Source organism: Rhipicephalus sanguineus, chromosome 5, assembly GCF_013339695.2.
Source record: "Rhipicephalus sanguineus isolate Rsan-2018 chromosome 5, BIME_Rsan_1.4, whole genome shotgun sequence".
NCBI classification, from domain to species: domain Eukaryota; kingdom Metazoa; phylum Arthropoda; class Arachnida; order Ixodida; family Ixodidae; genus Rhipicephalus; species Rhipicephalus sanguineus.
The window spans coordinates 12,408,175-12,421,295 of NC_051180.1; the positions used below are offsets into that span (position 1 = coordinate 12,408,175).

The 13,121-nt window shown below is 48.2% G+C and overlaps 2 protein-coding genes across 2 annotated transcripts; both read right to left on the reverse strand.

The window, feature by feature from the left end:
• Positions 1-1,593: 1,593 nt before the first annotated feature.
• Positions 1,594-10,660, reverse strand: LOC119393106 (acetylcholinesterase-like). Its single transcript, XM_037659929.2, has 6 exons — positions 10,645-10,660; positions 8,692-8,960; positions 7,888-8,237; positions 6,215-6,450; positions 3,078-3,324; positions 1,594-2,167 (listed from the first exon to the last, which is right to left on the reverse strand). Exons 1-6 carry the CDS (start codon positions 10,658-10,660, stop codon positions 2,017-2,019), a joined length of 1,269 nt encoding a protein of 422 aa, XP_037515857.1. The 3' UTR covers positions 1,594-2,016.
• LOC119392763 (uncharacterized) lies at positions 10,645-11,219 on the reverse strand. The gene is made up of 2 exons (XM_037659721.2): positions 11,124-11,219; positions 10,645-11,045 (listed from the first exon to the last, which is right to left on the reverse strand). Exons 1-2 carry the CDS (start codon positions 11,205-11,207, stop codon positions 10,734-10,736), a joined length of 396 nt encoding a protein of 131 aa, XP_037515649.1. The 5' UTR covers positions 11,208-11,219; the 3' UTR covers positions 10,645-10,733.
• Positions 11,220-13,121: the final 1,902 nt, after the last annotated feature.

Sequence of the window (13,121 nt, forward strand, 5' to 3'; positions counted from 1 at the left end):
CGTTCATAGTGTCGGATATTTCCGCTGGACAAAATATTTAAAGTGATTTTTTCAACTCCCCTTTGTATTCGAGTGGCATTTTCTATTATAATTAGCGCGATGAAAGCTCGTCCTCCCTGCGTGGAGGGAGCCTCATCGTCTCTGCAGGCATTTTCATAAACTTGTTCTCTCTCTCTCTCTCAAATATTTTCAAGAATGAGATAATTAATTTTTTGCTTCTTTTGTGCTTCTTCGCGAAAGTCGTGCCGCTTTTTTGGGGCTTCTTTCGTGATGGCTATCTGCTTGCTTGCTCGGTAGCATCTGGCAACTCTGCTAAGGACCTTACGCCTCACTGCGGAGAGGCGTTAAACGCCTCAGCGTTTAGCCGTGAACAATCTAGGTGCCTAAACATTACAGCCTGTTCTGGGGTCGATATTCTGCTCTTGACCTCGTTTGGAGACAGTATTGGCTAAGGTTTATCGTTTTCTTTATATTTTGTTCCATTACAGTTTACGACGCTAAATATTGGGAAAAAACTACGTATTTACGTACAGTGACACTTCGACACGAAGACGAGTTTTTATTAAGACGACTCGTTATTCCAAAGTTTGGAATGTGCGCGCACCTAGGTAGCTGTTGTGTGCATCGCCAAGTGCTCAATTTTCTTGAGGGTATGGCGCGGTTCGCTATGCGAGATGCTGCCGTCACAGCGAGCGAGTTCAGAGCGGGAAAGCATGCCGAACTTAGCTGCTGATACAGAGACTACTACGTGATCACACGTCGAAGTACATTTGCCGTCATTAAAGTGCGTTGTAATAGGAAAATTGGAAAAGACCGCTACTGTGACAAAATTTCTTAAGAGGAGTGCACACACATTCTGTGTTCACTGACAGTATCAAAACAGCATATATATAGGTTGTATTTATAAACGCGGATTGAACATTGCGACAGCGAAAGAAAGAAACGAAAGAGAAGTAAATTAAATAATAAAAGAAAAAAATAGAGAACGACCAGAAAGAATGAATGACTAGAAAGGAATTATTTATAGGGCTGAACGTCCCAAAGCGACTCGGTGTATGAGAGACGCCGTAGTGGAGGTCTCCCGATAATTTCGACTACCTGGGGTTCTTTAACGCGCACTGACATCGCACATTACACGGGCCTCTAGAACTTCGCCTCCATCGCAATGCAACCGCCGAGGCCGGAATGGAACCCGCATCTTCCTTGTCAGCAGCCGGGCACCATAACCACAAGGCCACCGGCCGCGGCGGCGAAAGGAAAGAAAAATTCGAGTAATGTCCCAAGAACGCTTTCATTTCCTGACTGAGCAGTTAAGTTAAAACATCACACTTGGGTACACAGTTTCCTAAAACGTTCCGCGCACGTGTATGCTACATAATTTATAAAATACACTTTGTTAGCGCTTGCAAAATAATAATGAAAGACGTTTTACTCACTTGAGTATACAACTCCAGATTGCTTATTTAGATGACCTAAATGTACATTGCTCATAATTACGCCTGCTGGTCCAGCAGGTGACTAGCTGGGATACTCATAGTATTGCTCTTTTAGCGTTTATATCCACTAAAGCGACGAATACAATGAGCCGCCGGTATCATACACGCCCGAATTCGCGCGCTCTCTTATTAAGTTGTGTATCGTGGTCCTTGCAAGATTCTTAGCCCGCGGCTACCGCAACAAGCGAGCACGCGCAGTACGCACTAAAACGATATACTTTGAAATGAAGAGAAAAAACATCTAGCTTATCTGTCGTCGAAATATAATCAAACAATATAAATCGCGCAACTGTAGTTAGCATGTGAAAGACGCAAATAAATTAACGAACATACCAAAAACAACGAAAGAAACTATCGTGAAGATGAAGAAATAGCGTTCCCAGAAAAAGAAAGGAGGGGGGTTGGGCGGCGCTGTCAACGCCAGGTAACGTGCGCTGATGTCGACAGGTGCTAGCTCCGAGCGCAGTGGCTGCTGGCCTAGTGGCGTGTGGACCCTGCAGCATAAGACGACGCAAGTCCTCTAGTAGAGGATGTGAGGTCGTATCTGGTGGCACAACTCGGTGCGCGTTGAGGTCGCCAGGGAGAAGCCGTCGAGTGCGATCGCAACCGTGTCGTTGCCTAAGCCCCTGAACTCGGGCCACTCGCCCCCTTCGCGCAGCTGAGGCAGCACCCTGCAAGTTCACCACAACAAGTGCGCATTGTTTAATGTGGAGGAGTCTACGGTTGTGAGTGCGACGAAAGAAAATGGGGCGCCGAGTTTTTTCACGATACGGCAATTATTGACCAGAATTTGCAGCGCTTTTGTGCAGCCATGTTTCCAGGGGCTGCGTGCAAGCCGGCACAAAGAACGGGAGTCAAGTCATAGCTATATAGAGGCCACGGTCGAGTGCGATAATGCCCAGCTCCTTATCGCGTGCTTGCCTTTCATTCGTAGCAACTTCGCCGTCACTTTCCCCTTGATCTATTTGACGCCAGGCTTCGCCGACAGCTGGATCGACTGTAGTCGAGGGTAACAAATTGTGGTCTGTACAATTCTAGTAAGCTACCTCCAGGTACGTGCCCCCACCCTCCCCGCCCCGTTCCGTTCCCGAAATTCGTCCAGCCTTCTATATTCCCGGGCAACATTTTTTTTTCTTTTTGCCATGGAAAGGCTCTTTCGAACACTCAGGCCTGACCCCCCCCCCCCCCAAAAAAAAAAAAAAAAAATCCTGGCTACGTGCCTGGCTACTTCACTTACTAATGTAGACGAAGCGCAGGTCAGCAACTAATAACGACATGGTACATGTTATGCCCACTACGAGACGATGCAGGTATACTGCACCATTTGTGCAAGTTCGTTAACGTCTAAAGCTGTTGCCCGTCTTCTCCACACACCAAGCTCACCCTATTGCTTGAGACCACGTAGCCGAATCCAAACTCCGAATCGTTGTACGTATAGGTATAGGCGTTTTCACTTTTCATTTGTAGCATAGTACACTAGCCTCATTGGAAATGGAGCCGGCGACTTTATTGAGTCCGTACCATGCTGCTAACACGACCTGCGTGTATAAACAAAAATGCCAGTAAGCGCTGTGGACGTACCCTTGGTTCGCGAAAGTGGCCACGAGCTTTATGAGCCTGCGGCTGAGGTCCTGCTCCTGGGGCGTTCCCAAACCGCGGCGAAGCGGCACCCCGAACACGAAGTCCAGGTCCTCGTACTGCGCCGGAAACGAATCGGCCCAGCCGCTGAAGCTCGGCTTGTGCACAAACAAGTAGCTGTAGACGCGGTTATTGCCGGAAGACAGGTGCTCCCCCAGGTATTGCACCGGGCACGAAGACAGCACGTCGCCTGCACAGTGAGGTCGCGTCAAAGAGTTTCTATGAGACGCCGATCTGGCGAGGTGCACTGTGACATAGAAACTGTTCAGGAAAAGCGCGGACATGAAGGCAAGGTGAAATCCTGCACTTTCCGATCGATAATTTTCGTTTACTGTGCTCTTGACGCGCATAAGCCACTACCAGTGCCCTTCACCCGGCCGACACATGCTCAATCATACATACAGCCGAGAAAACACGTGTATTTGTGGAGCTACTCATCGAAGCGATGCATCGGAGCTGACGGCCGCGATCAAGCTTTTATTGATATATGTCACACGCCAAACCATTTCAGCCGCAGCTGGCTCCGGTCAGGGAGCCAGCTTCCTTTTTTCGGTAGGGAGGGGGGGGGGGGGAGTTCAACCATACTTTATGTTCTTGCGTGTGTTTGCATATGTGCGTGCAGATATGCACACCTGAACTGAAAAACTCCGGGGGTTTCAACACCCCCTCCCCCTCTCGACAACGCCAGTGCATATGGCTCCGGTTTACTCCATGAACCAGTTTTGCCGCCTATATATCACGGATGAGCCCACGTCCTTTACGGAATATCTTGTTACCGGATCCGTGGACAGCATTAGCTGCGTAACAACATCTTGTTAACTCTGTCCAGCAACAACGCGTTTAAAACGCCTTTGTGTTGTGAGTGTCCTCGGCGAATAATTAGAGTACCTGAGTGATAACGTCTCTGTTGATGCTTTGTCAGCAGTTACGGAGAATATGGAAATTTAATTCAAGAACAGCTCCATCTCCTCTCTGGTTAAAGCACGTGCGACAACACCGCGCTACCATAAGCCGTCATCGGTTGCATCAAGAAAGACAAAAATAAATTTAAAAAAAGAGATAGTATTCTAGACTACGATATATAAAACACCTTATCGTAAATTTAAAAAAGGAACGGGCTCATTGACTAGTGGTCGCCGCCCCGTTTCTCCTAGAAAGATAATCATGATCGGTAATCAAGTCAAGTCGACGCCCCTTTGCTTCTTCGCCCTTGAAACGCGTACGCTATTATCTTTGTCTGCGCTCTGGTCAATACCTGCATCTCAAGATGTCGCTACCAGCATTGTGTTGCTTCCATGCACGTATGGTGAATCAGTAAACTACAGTAAATGTTTACTGCCAAACTAAAACACTCTAATGAACTCTGCATGTGCGTGACACCATGCCACCAGCCCGGCGTCACCAGTGCTCTATCGACGAGCTAAAATCTTAGGGCTCGTTCACACCTGCGACTAGCACAGAGCCGCAAAGCCATTGCTCGCAAATGGTTTGTAAATAACTGCTTTGGCCGCAAACGTGAGACTGCAGTCGCAGACGTCTGAGCTAAGCAGATGCGCAGGAACAGCACGTAAGCTTCTTTTTCGAGGCTATATCGATGCTAACAGACATGAATTCTGTGTGTTGGCGGCTATAAATCGCACGCAGGTGTGAACGTCTGTCGTGCAGAGTCGCTTTTTGGTCGCCAGTCGCAAGTGGCGCGCGTACCAAGCAGCTGCTTGACAAGCGTGCGGTTGTCCCACGGGCCGGCGTCGGTGTAGAGCGCGATGAGCCGTGCCACGTCGAGCACGCCGTACGCGGCCAGCAGCTCGCTCAGCTTGGCGTGCTTCCGGAGGCTCATGTAGACCTCAGCCAGCACCACGCCCTCGCCGGACACTGTGCCCAGCAGCACCTCCTTGGAGTGGATTGCGTCCGGCAGCAGCTGGCTGGGGTACGCTGTTGCCCCGCGTGATGTCAGTGCATGCAAGCACTCAGAGATTGAAACTAATATGTATTCTTCAATGGGTACTTTACGGGCGCCATTGAAAAGCTTATATTTTCCTTTTTCTTTTTTCTCGTAAAGATGCGCGCAGTTAACTGGACCACTGGACGAAATTGATATTTGGTGTGCACGGCACGTAAAGGGAGGGCACGCGAATGGGAAGCACAATGCAAAGTGCTTTTGTCCATCTCATTCCGTTTACATTGCATTCTTACCCGCCGCGGTGGTCTGAGTTGTTATGGTGCTGACCCCACGGTCGCGGTATCGAATCCCGGCCGCGGCGGCCGCATTTCGATGGAGGCCGAATGCTATAGGCCTGTGTGCTTAGATTTAGATGCACGCTAAAGAACCCAGTACGACGTCTCATAATCTTGGTTTTGGGACGTTTGATTATTGTTACTGTGCATTCTTTCGCTGATAATCGGGCTTCCATGTCTTGAAACATCCGGAGTCGTCAGGGTGAATTTTGGCCATGTAGGGACTGAGTTTCTGATGCCAGCATCGCCTGACCGATAGCGGTAGAATGGTACTCTAAATTAGGTCATTAGAAGTACGTGTTCTATAAATTACGGTATTTTACAGCAAACAGCCGACGCGAATAAGTTTCGCGCCAATCATGCTTATAAAACGACGCTTCACATCCCTAAAGGCTCCTTCACACCTGCGATTTTCTAGAACCGGTCGCGCGACCATTTCCGACCCGCTATCAAAAAGCGACTCGACGCGACCGATGTTCACACCTACGGGCGACTTATATCCATCGACACACCGAATTCACGTGGGCTCGCATTGCTATTGCCCCGCAAAATAAGCTGACGTCCTGTTCCTGTGCATCTGATTGGTTCAGAGGTTTGAGACTGTAGTAGTGCGACTGAAGAGTCGAGCAGCGAGCGACTGAGCCAAGGCAGACTTGGTCGCGTGACCAGTGCTAGTCGCTGCAGGTGTGAACGAACCATAATTCGGCTAGTGCCAGTCATACATGCTTTGACGAAGTGAGCGAATGAACGACCGGAAATTATTGGAAACTTAGTTTTAACACGATAGCGTCAAAGAGTCCGTGTCGTAGAAATTCTTGTGTCGGCGTCGCTGTTTGTGAGCTCACCAGGAAGGAACTCTGTGTCGAAGCTTGGTCCGAACACAAAGTCGATGTCTTTGTGCGCTCTGCGTTGCACGAACAGCTCGGGCTCCACCTTGCGCAGGCATTCGATCGCCAGCTGTGACACGTCGTCCGTAGTTTTGCACTTGAGATTCACCTGGAGCGAGCGCACGTTGCGCAAGCTGGCCTCGCCCGTGTTGTTCTTGAAGAGGCGCAGCGCAGAGCCGCTTTGCAGAATCAACCTGCGATAATAGCGCCATCCAGGGAGGACATCAAAACGTGCAAAATACGCCACTCTTCTCCTAGTTTATTTAAACTGCACAATAAGGGGATTTCAAAGAAATTATTTTTCCTCTAGCAATTGAACACTGGAACAAATTGAAGCCCACTGGCGACTCATCCTTAAGCCAATGTTATTGTAGGATAATTAAACTTGCTATAAGCGCTGAGCCAATGTCATGTTACTAATGTATAGCTCTTCTCATTCATAGTTATTTTACGTGATATTCTCTTCGATAAATTTGTTACTAAAATTATTTTAACGCTCTGTTTTTCTAATAGCAACGTATAACGTTAAGCATGCATTACTGTGTAACCAAAGTAATTTTATTGTCCGTTTACCCGCCATGATGTCTGACAATATTGGCAGTATTCTCAAATAAATAAATAAATAAATAAATAAATAAATAAATAAATAAATAAATAAATAAATAAATAAATGAAAACAAGATTCCTAATTCGCTGATATAAGCGGTGTTTTATACTAATTGTCTTTTTTAACTCGCTGCGGGAATTTTATTTGTCTTCCGGAAAACGTTCAGAAGGGGATAGCACCAGCTCGCTTGCGCGGTCGACCGCGTTCACGGAGTGAAATATATATATATATATATATATAATGTGTGTATGTGTGTGTGTTTATGTAAATTTGAGCGCAGCTTTACGTGTGTTTTCGTAAGTACCTTAGCGGCAGCGGCGAAAAGCTTTGGCCTCGACGACGCAAATGCCTCAGCTTCGGCGGCGCAGATCACAAATGCTATGGCGCCATCTGGTAGTCTCGTGCGACACTCTGCTTTTCCTCCTCACCCTCTCGCCATCCTCTCCGCATTCGCTTTCATGTTTCGCTGTGTTCGTTTTCTATATTACGACAGACGAGGCACGCCGACGCTCAACGCAGGAACGGGGCCTAAGAATTGCGCTCTAAAAATTTCGCCCAGTATGAATTGCAACATGCTATCAATGCTAGAAGTAGCACCAGAAGTGCAATGCGGCGTCGACATGGCAAAATTTAGTGAAATAAGCACTGTTTGAGTTACTGGTGTTCTTTAAATCAATTTAACGCTTTGTCATCGTTCATGCTTGGGGCCCCTTCAAACACAGCCACAGTGTTGCAACTCATATTGAGCGTGACTGGACCGTATGTAGCAAGGGCGCTGTTTTTGCACGCGCAGCAATAGCTGCCTCATTTTCTTTTCTTTTTTTCATCTTTCACCTTGGCGAGTGTATGGTTTTTGTACCAGCAGTTGCCTCGCGTTCTGTCCCGCCAAGATGCCCCTCCACGTATCCTTCAGATCCGCACTTATGTATGTGCGAGAAGCCCATGTGAGCTAGAAAGCTTGCTATCGCTTTCAGTGTGCCCACCTTCCTCTAGTACCGATCGATTTTGCGGCCGTTCATTGTACCTGGGCACCTCCTTGACCCAGTGGGGTTCGGGCGAAAGCAGCTGGTAGCCGACGGATACGGCACCGGCCTCGTAGCCGTGTAGCACCAGGCGGTCTGGGTCGCCGCCGAAGAAGCGCACGTTGTCGCGCGTCCACTCGAGCGCCAGGCGCTGGTCGTACAGCGCCAAGTTGCCGGGAGAAGACTCGCTGCTCGCGTTCGCCCTGAGGAAGCCCAACGGGCCGAGCCTGAAGTTGGGTACCACGACCACCAGGTTGCCCAGCGCCGACAGCAGTTCACCGCGCAACGAGTCCTGGCTGTTGCCTCCGTAGTAGAACTGGAAGCCGTGCAGGAACACGAGCACCGGAAGACCCTGCGGAGACGCACACTTCCCTTGGTCTAGCCCAGCTGCTGGGCATCAACTTGTTATTGGGCAATGTGGTTGGATGTATGATTTCTTTCGAACGGCATAATGGCGGCACAAGGAACGGACCACAAAAGTACAAGTACCCTTACGAACTGTTTCCATTGCTACGCATTGTGTGAGACCTTATAAGCTTATCCAGAGACGTGTACACCAGGTGTGGGCCTCACATACGCGTTTATGAGGTGACAACACGACAACGTCCACGGCGACGACGCAATCACGCCTTGAACGTCCGTAAACAATATCTATCGTAATAAAATCCAACAGAACTCGTTTATATGAATAAGTGTCCATGTCCACGCGATAGCATTTGCAAGTGGGATGCGCGTGCTGAATGCTAGCAGCAATGTCGGCTCGAGCTAACGGCATAAGGAGTGCAAAATAATATGTTCCGGGAGACCTTTGCGTTGATGCTGGGCGTCCACACGTTGAGCCGCAGGCAGTCCTCCGAGCCACTGTTGGCTGCGTCGTACACGGAGAAGTTGCCGATGCGTAGCGGCTGCTGCAGGCACGGGGCGCTGCCCGCCGTGGTCTGTTGCGCCCACTGGCCGGGACGCACGGGCCTCCGGAACCGCAGCTCGCCACCCGTCGCGTTGCCGAACGGGATGCCCAGGAAGCTGTCGCACTCGAGTCCGCCTTCGACACGCTCGTGCGAGCCGTGGTACGTGCCTGCGTGCGGTCATTCAGGTCGGACAATGGCGTCCAACTGAAAAGCTTCCCACGATATCATGGATTGCCTAGTCGGTGCGCTGACGAGTGTAAAGTGTATCAGCGGCCTCCTTTTATGCGACGCTATTTCGCGGCGCAGCGAGCGATGGAAAGGAAAATGATAGGTGTAACCTTAAGAGACAGGAAGAGAGCAGAGTGGGTCAGGGAACAAACGGGGGTTAAGGATATCATAGTTGAAATTAAGAAGAAATGAATATAGGCCGGGCACGTAGCACGTCGGCAGGATAACCGGTGGTCATTACAGGTAACTGACTGGATTCCAAGAGATGGCAAACGCGTGAGGGGTAGACAGAAAATTAGGTGGGTAGATGAGATTAAGAAGTGTGTAGGTATAACGTTGCAGCAGAAAGCACAGGACCGAGTTGAATGGGAGAGGCCTTTGCCCTGCAGTGGGCGTAGACAGGCTGATGATGATTTCGCGGCACTGAGGTATGCATACAAGCAATCTAAAACTCTTATCCGTCCTCCCGTGTGAATCAAGCTTTAACAGTCGCTAAACCATACTAACCTGGCGACACTAAAACTACTGGTAATTCTGCTTATTAAAGGGTCTGGGAATGAGCCTGTTGGTATGGTTTCATGACTGCCAAACAGCACGAAAGACGAACGTACACAGGAAAAACAGCGCTTGGTCCTCATCCTCTCTGTTGTTCCTGTGTGTTCGTCTTTAGCGCTGCTTTTATATATATATATATATATATATATATATATATATATATATATATATATATATATATATATATATATATATATATATATATATATATATATATATATATATATGTGTGTGTGTGTGTGTGTGTGTGTGTGTGTGTGTGTGTGTGTGTGTGTGTGTGTGTGTGTGTGTGTGTGTGTGTGTGTGTGCGTGCGTGTGTGTGTGTGTGTGTGTGTGTGCGCGCGCGTATTTATTTGGGCATAACACAAACAGGGTTTGCCCGCGAGGTAAGGCAAAAGAATAACTTCAAACCTCCTGACTAGGCCTTACCTCACTGGGGCAGCAGAGGCAACGAATTTGAAAGTTCCAAATTAACTTTAAACATAATCAATAAACAAGAACATAATCACTGATGCAGAAAAAATATAATCACTGATTTCAGTATTAAACTAATGATAGTAATGAACATAATAAACGCAATTACATAATCACAGCAAGAAAATAATCACAAGTGCAGTGAGGATAACAAGAACAATCAGTCCAGTCATGAATTGTGCTTATGTATTGCCGATTTAAAGAAAGCCATTTCGTGGGCAGAAGTTCGCGGACCATTCAAGTGCTGATTGAAATGCATCATTTCGTCATCCGGCGGCCAGGCACTAGGGCGTGAGCCATCGTACTTGGCAGCTCTATCTCGCACTGTCAAGACAAGGCGACTGCGACCACTTGTCCTTTCGGTGGACTTTTCCTTTCGGATGAAGGCTGCTTGGGAATCGTGTCGATGACACAAGTCGCTACGAGGCTCAAAACGAATTTTTGGTTGTGACACGGGGTGCTCGAAGGCACCAATACGTTTTTTTTTTTTTTTTAGTCTGACGAAAGAGCACGTCTTCATTCGGAAATAACTGGCTAAAAATGCATAAAACATTTATCCGTAGCATCGGTGGTCCCGCAGAAATGTGACAGCACAAGCCCTGGCAGCCATGCTGGACTCGCTCTCGAAAGTTCAAAGGTCGCAGATGCGAAATGGCTCAGTATAGTAGATTAGCGTTAAATCTTTACCTCAAGGTATGCAGAGCCTGTTCTCCGTTCGCGACATACATACATGGTATATATACTATCAGGGTGGATAGAGTACCCCATGCGGCGTCCACTTGCACGTTTATCTGCGTCTTGGCCAGCACGGCGAACAGCACCAGCGCCACGATGGGCAGCGTGATGACGGCCGCCACCGCGAACAGCACGGGCGCGCCACGGCGCTGGGCGGTCGCATCGCTGGTCGGGTTGACCACGTGGCGCTCGAGCACTTTGTCCAACAGAGCGTCTTCCTCTTCGCCCCGCTGGGCTCCGATAACTGCAGCCAGGGACGACTGCACCAGTGCAGCCATGAATGTCACCATCCATCTCTCGTTCTTATAATGGCGTATGGTACAAAAAGTTACGCTTACCCTGGAGGCACGCCGAGACTGGTTTATTTTGCTCAGAGCATTCGGTGAAACTTGCGTGTTCGAGAGTGCCGAGACTGGGGACATCGGAGGAAACGGGCTACTCTGAAACCCGATGCAACACAGTTGAGCGTGAGACACCTCATTCATTCATTCATTCATTAAGCAAACTACCTTGCAGTGTTCGAGAGATTTATAGACTGGGGGCTTAAATCGAGTTATAAAAGGTATATATTTCACTGATACATTGCGCTTGCTCTTCGGCCAGCCGCTTTGACCAAAAGGAGCTGACAGGCATTTCTCTTCTTTGCTGGTTCTCTGGTACAGTGAATACCACACGTCGAGACAGTGTTTCATGCGCCAGGCATTTGTCATGCTTCTCTACACGGTATGTATAAAAATTAAATTCTATTATCTCTCTCTCTATCTCTAATTCTTGGGAAGAAAGCGGTTCTGAATGCAGGGTTCTTTCCTTATCAAAACAGCTCTTCGCCGGTACCGTTCCAAGTCGAGCCATGGAAGCCTATCCACAAAATGGCGAGGCACGAGGCTTCGGAGCTTTCTCTTTCTCAAAAAAAAAATTAAGTAATCAAAAACATGTCGAGAAATTTTCCTATGTCTCGAAGGGTGCAATTTCTTTGTCAGAATGCATGAACGATGGTATAGGGATCGAATCCTGGCCGCGGCGGCCGCATTTCGATGGAGGCGAAATGCTCGAGACTCGTGCACCTAGATTTAGGTGCACGTTAAAGAACACCAGATGGTCCAAATTTCCGGAGCCTTCCACTACGTCGTCTCTCATAATCATATCGTGGTTCTGGGACTTAAAACCCCTGCCATTTAGAATGCACGAACTTTTCCCTGCCTGTTTTGCATGTTTCTCGAAAACAATGCGCTCGCTGCTATCCTGCCAAGTATACTACGTCACGCTGATGACGTGCCTGTCATTTGCGACCCATGCACTGGTTCACTGTGTTAAACAAAAAAGGCACGCAATATACAGGAAGAGAGTGATTAGCTGAGCTAGTTGGTATGTATTTATATTAATAAACAGCGCGAAAAAAACTAGAGACAAAAGGGAAGAACAACACGGGACTAGCGCTGACTGCCAACTGAAACATTGCCTCGATGAAGGCCTCGGTTGACTTGACAAAGAGCTGGATTATCTGAGCGTACGAAGATAGTTATCATTTTTTTACTGGTTTTTTGCTTCTTGTTTTTCTAACCGGACCCTCTGGTGCACGTGGTATGCAGCTCTGTTATGTAAAGGGGCACTAAAGGCAAATAACAATTTATGTCAGAGTAAAAGCTCAGTGTATGACAACGTCTAAAACGGCAATATTATCAACAGCAGTGCCCTACTTGCTGGGAAATTAAGCTAAATGTGTCACACGATGAGCGCCACAAGTGGGACATTTTGGAAGTGACCCCGATGACGTGTGAGAGTCTGAATACAATTAATCGCTGTTGCCGGATGCCCGAATGGTGCACGCCGCCAGTGCACGCCGCCGCGCAGTAAAGGCGGGCAACGTTGGGCACGGCAACAGTGACGTGCGAAATACCGCTTTCAGGCGGGTGATTTGAAGTGGGCTAACGTGATGCGGACCACTAAAACGTGATTTTATTTCAAGATAAGCACTTCCTTGGCATAAAAGTAGCACTACGAGGTTTCTGGACAGTTATTTCAACAATCAACGTCAACTTAATATTTGCCTTTAGTGTCCCTTTAAGCATGGTTATGCGTAATAAATGTTTCCGTTGGCAGTCAGCGCTCGTCCCGTGTTGTTCTTCCCTTTTGTCTATAGTTTTTGCCGCGCTGGGTTTATTGCAATTGTAGCGAAGCGTTCGAACTTGGTAATGGGTCGCCCTCTCGAGCACCTTCTAGTGGGTCGCCCTCTTCGGCTCGAAGAGAACGACCCATTACCAAGTTCGAACGCTTCGCTACAATAGCAATAAACCCAGCGCGGCAAAAACTATAGACAAAAGGGAAACTTACCACCC

Coding starts and splice junctions, on each gene's coding strand:
- LOC119393106 (XM_037659929.2), bottom strand. Junction 8,238..8,691: donor CGCCCAGCATCAACGCAAAG/GTCTCCCGGAAC, acceptor GCGTCTCCGCAG/GGTCTTCCGGTGCTCGTGTT. Junction 6,451..7,887: donor TGGGTCAAGGAGGTGCCCAG/GTACAATGAACG, acceptor CTATTATCGCAG/GTTGATTCTGCAAAGCGGCT.
- LOC119392763 (XM_037659721.2), bottom strand. CDS start 11,207: ATGTCCCCAGTCTCGGCACTCTCGAACACGCAAGTTTCACCGAATGCT. Junction 11,046..11,123: donor AGTCTCGGCGTGCCTCCAGG/GTAAGCGTAACT, acceptor GCACTGGTGCAG/TCGTCCCTGGCTGCAGTTAT.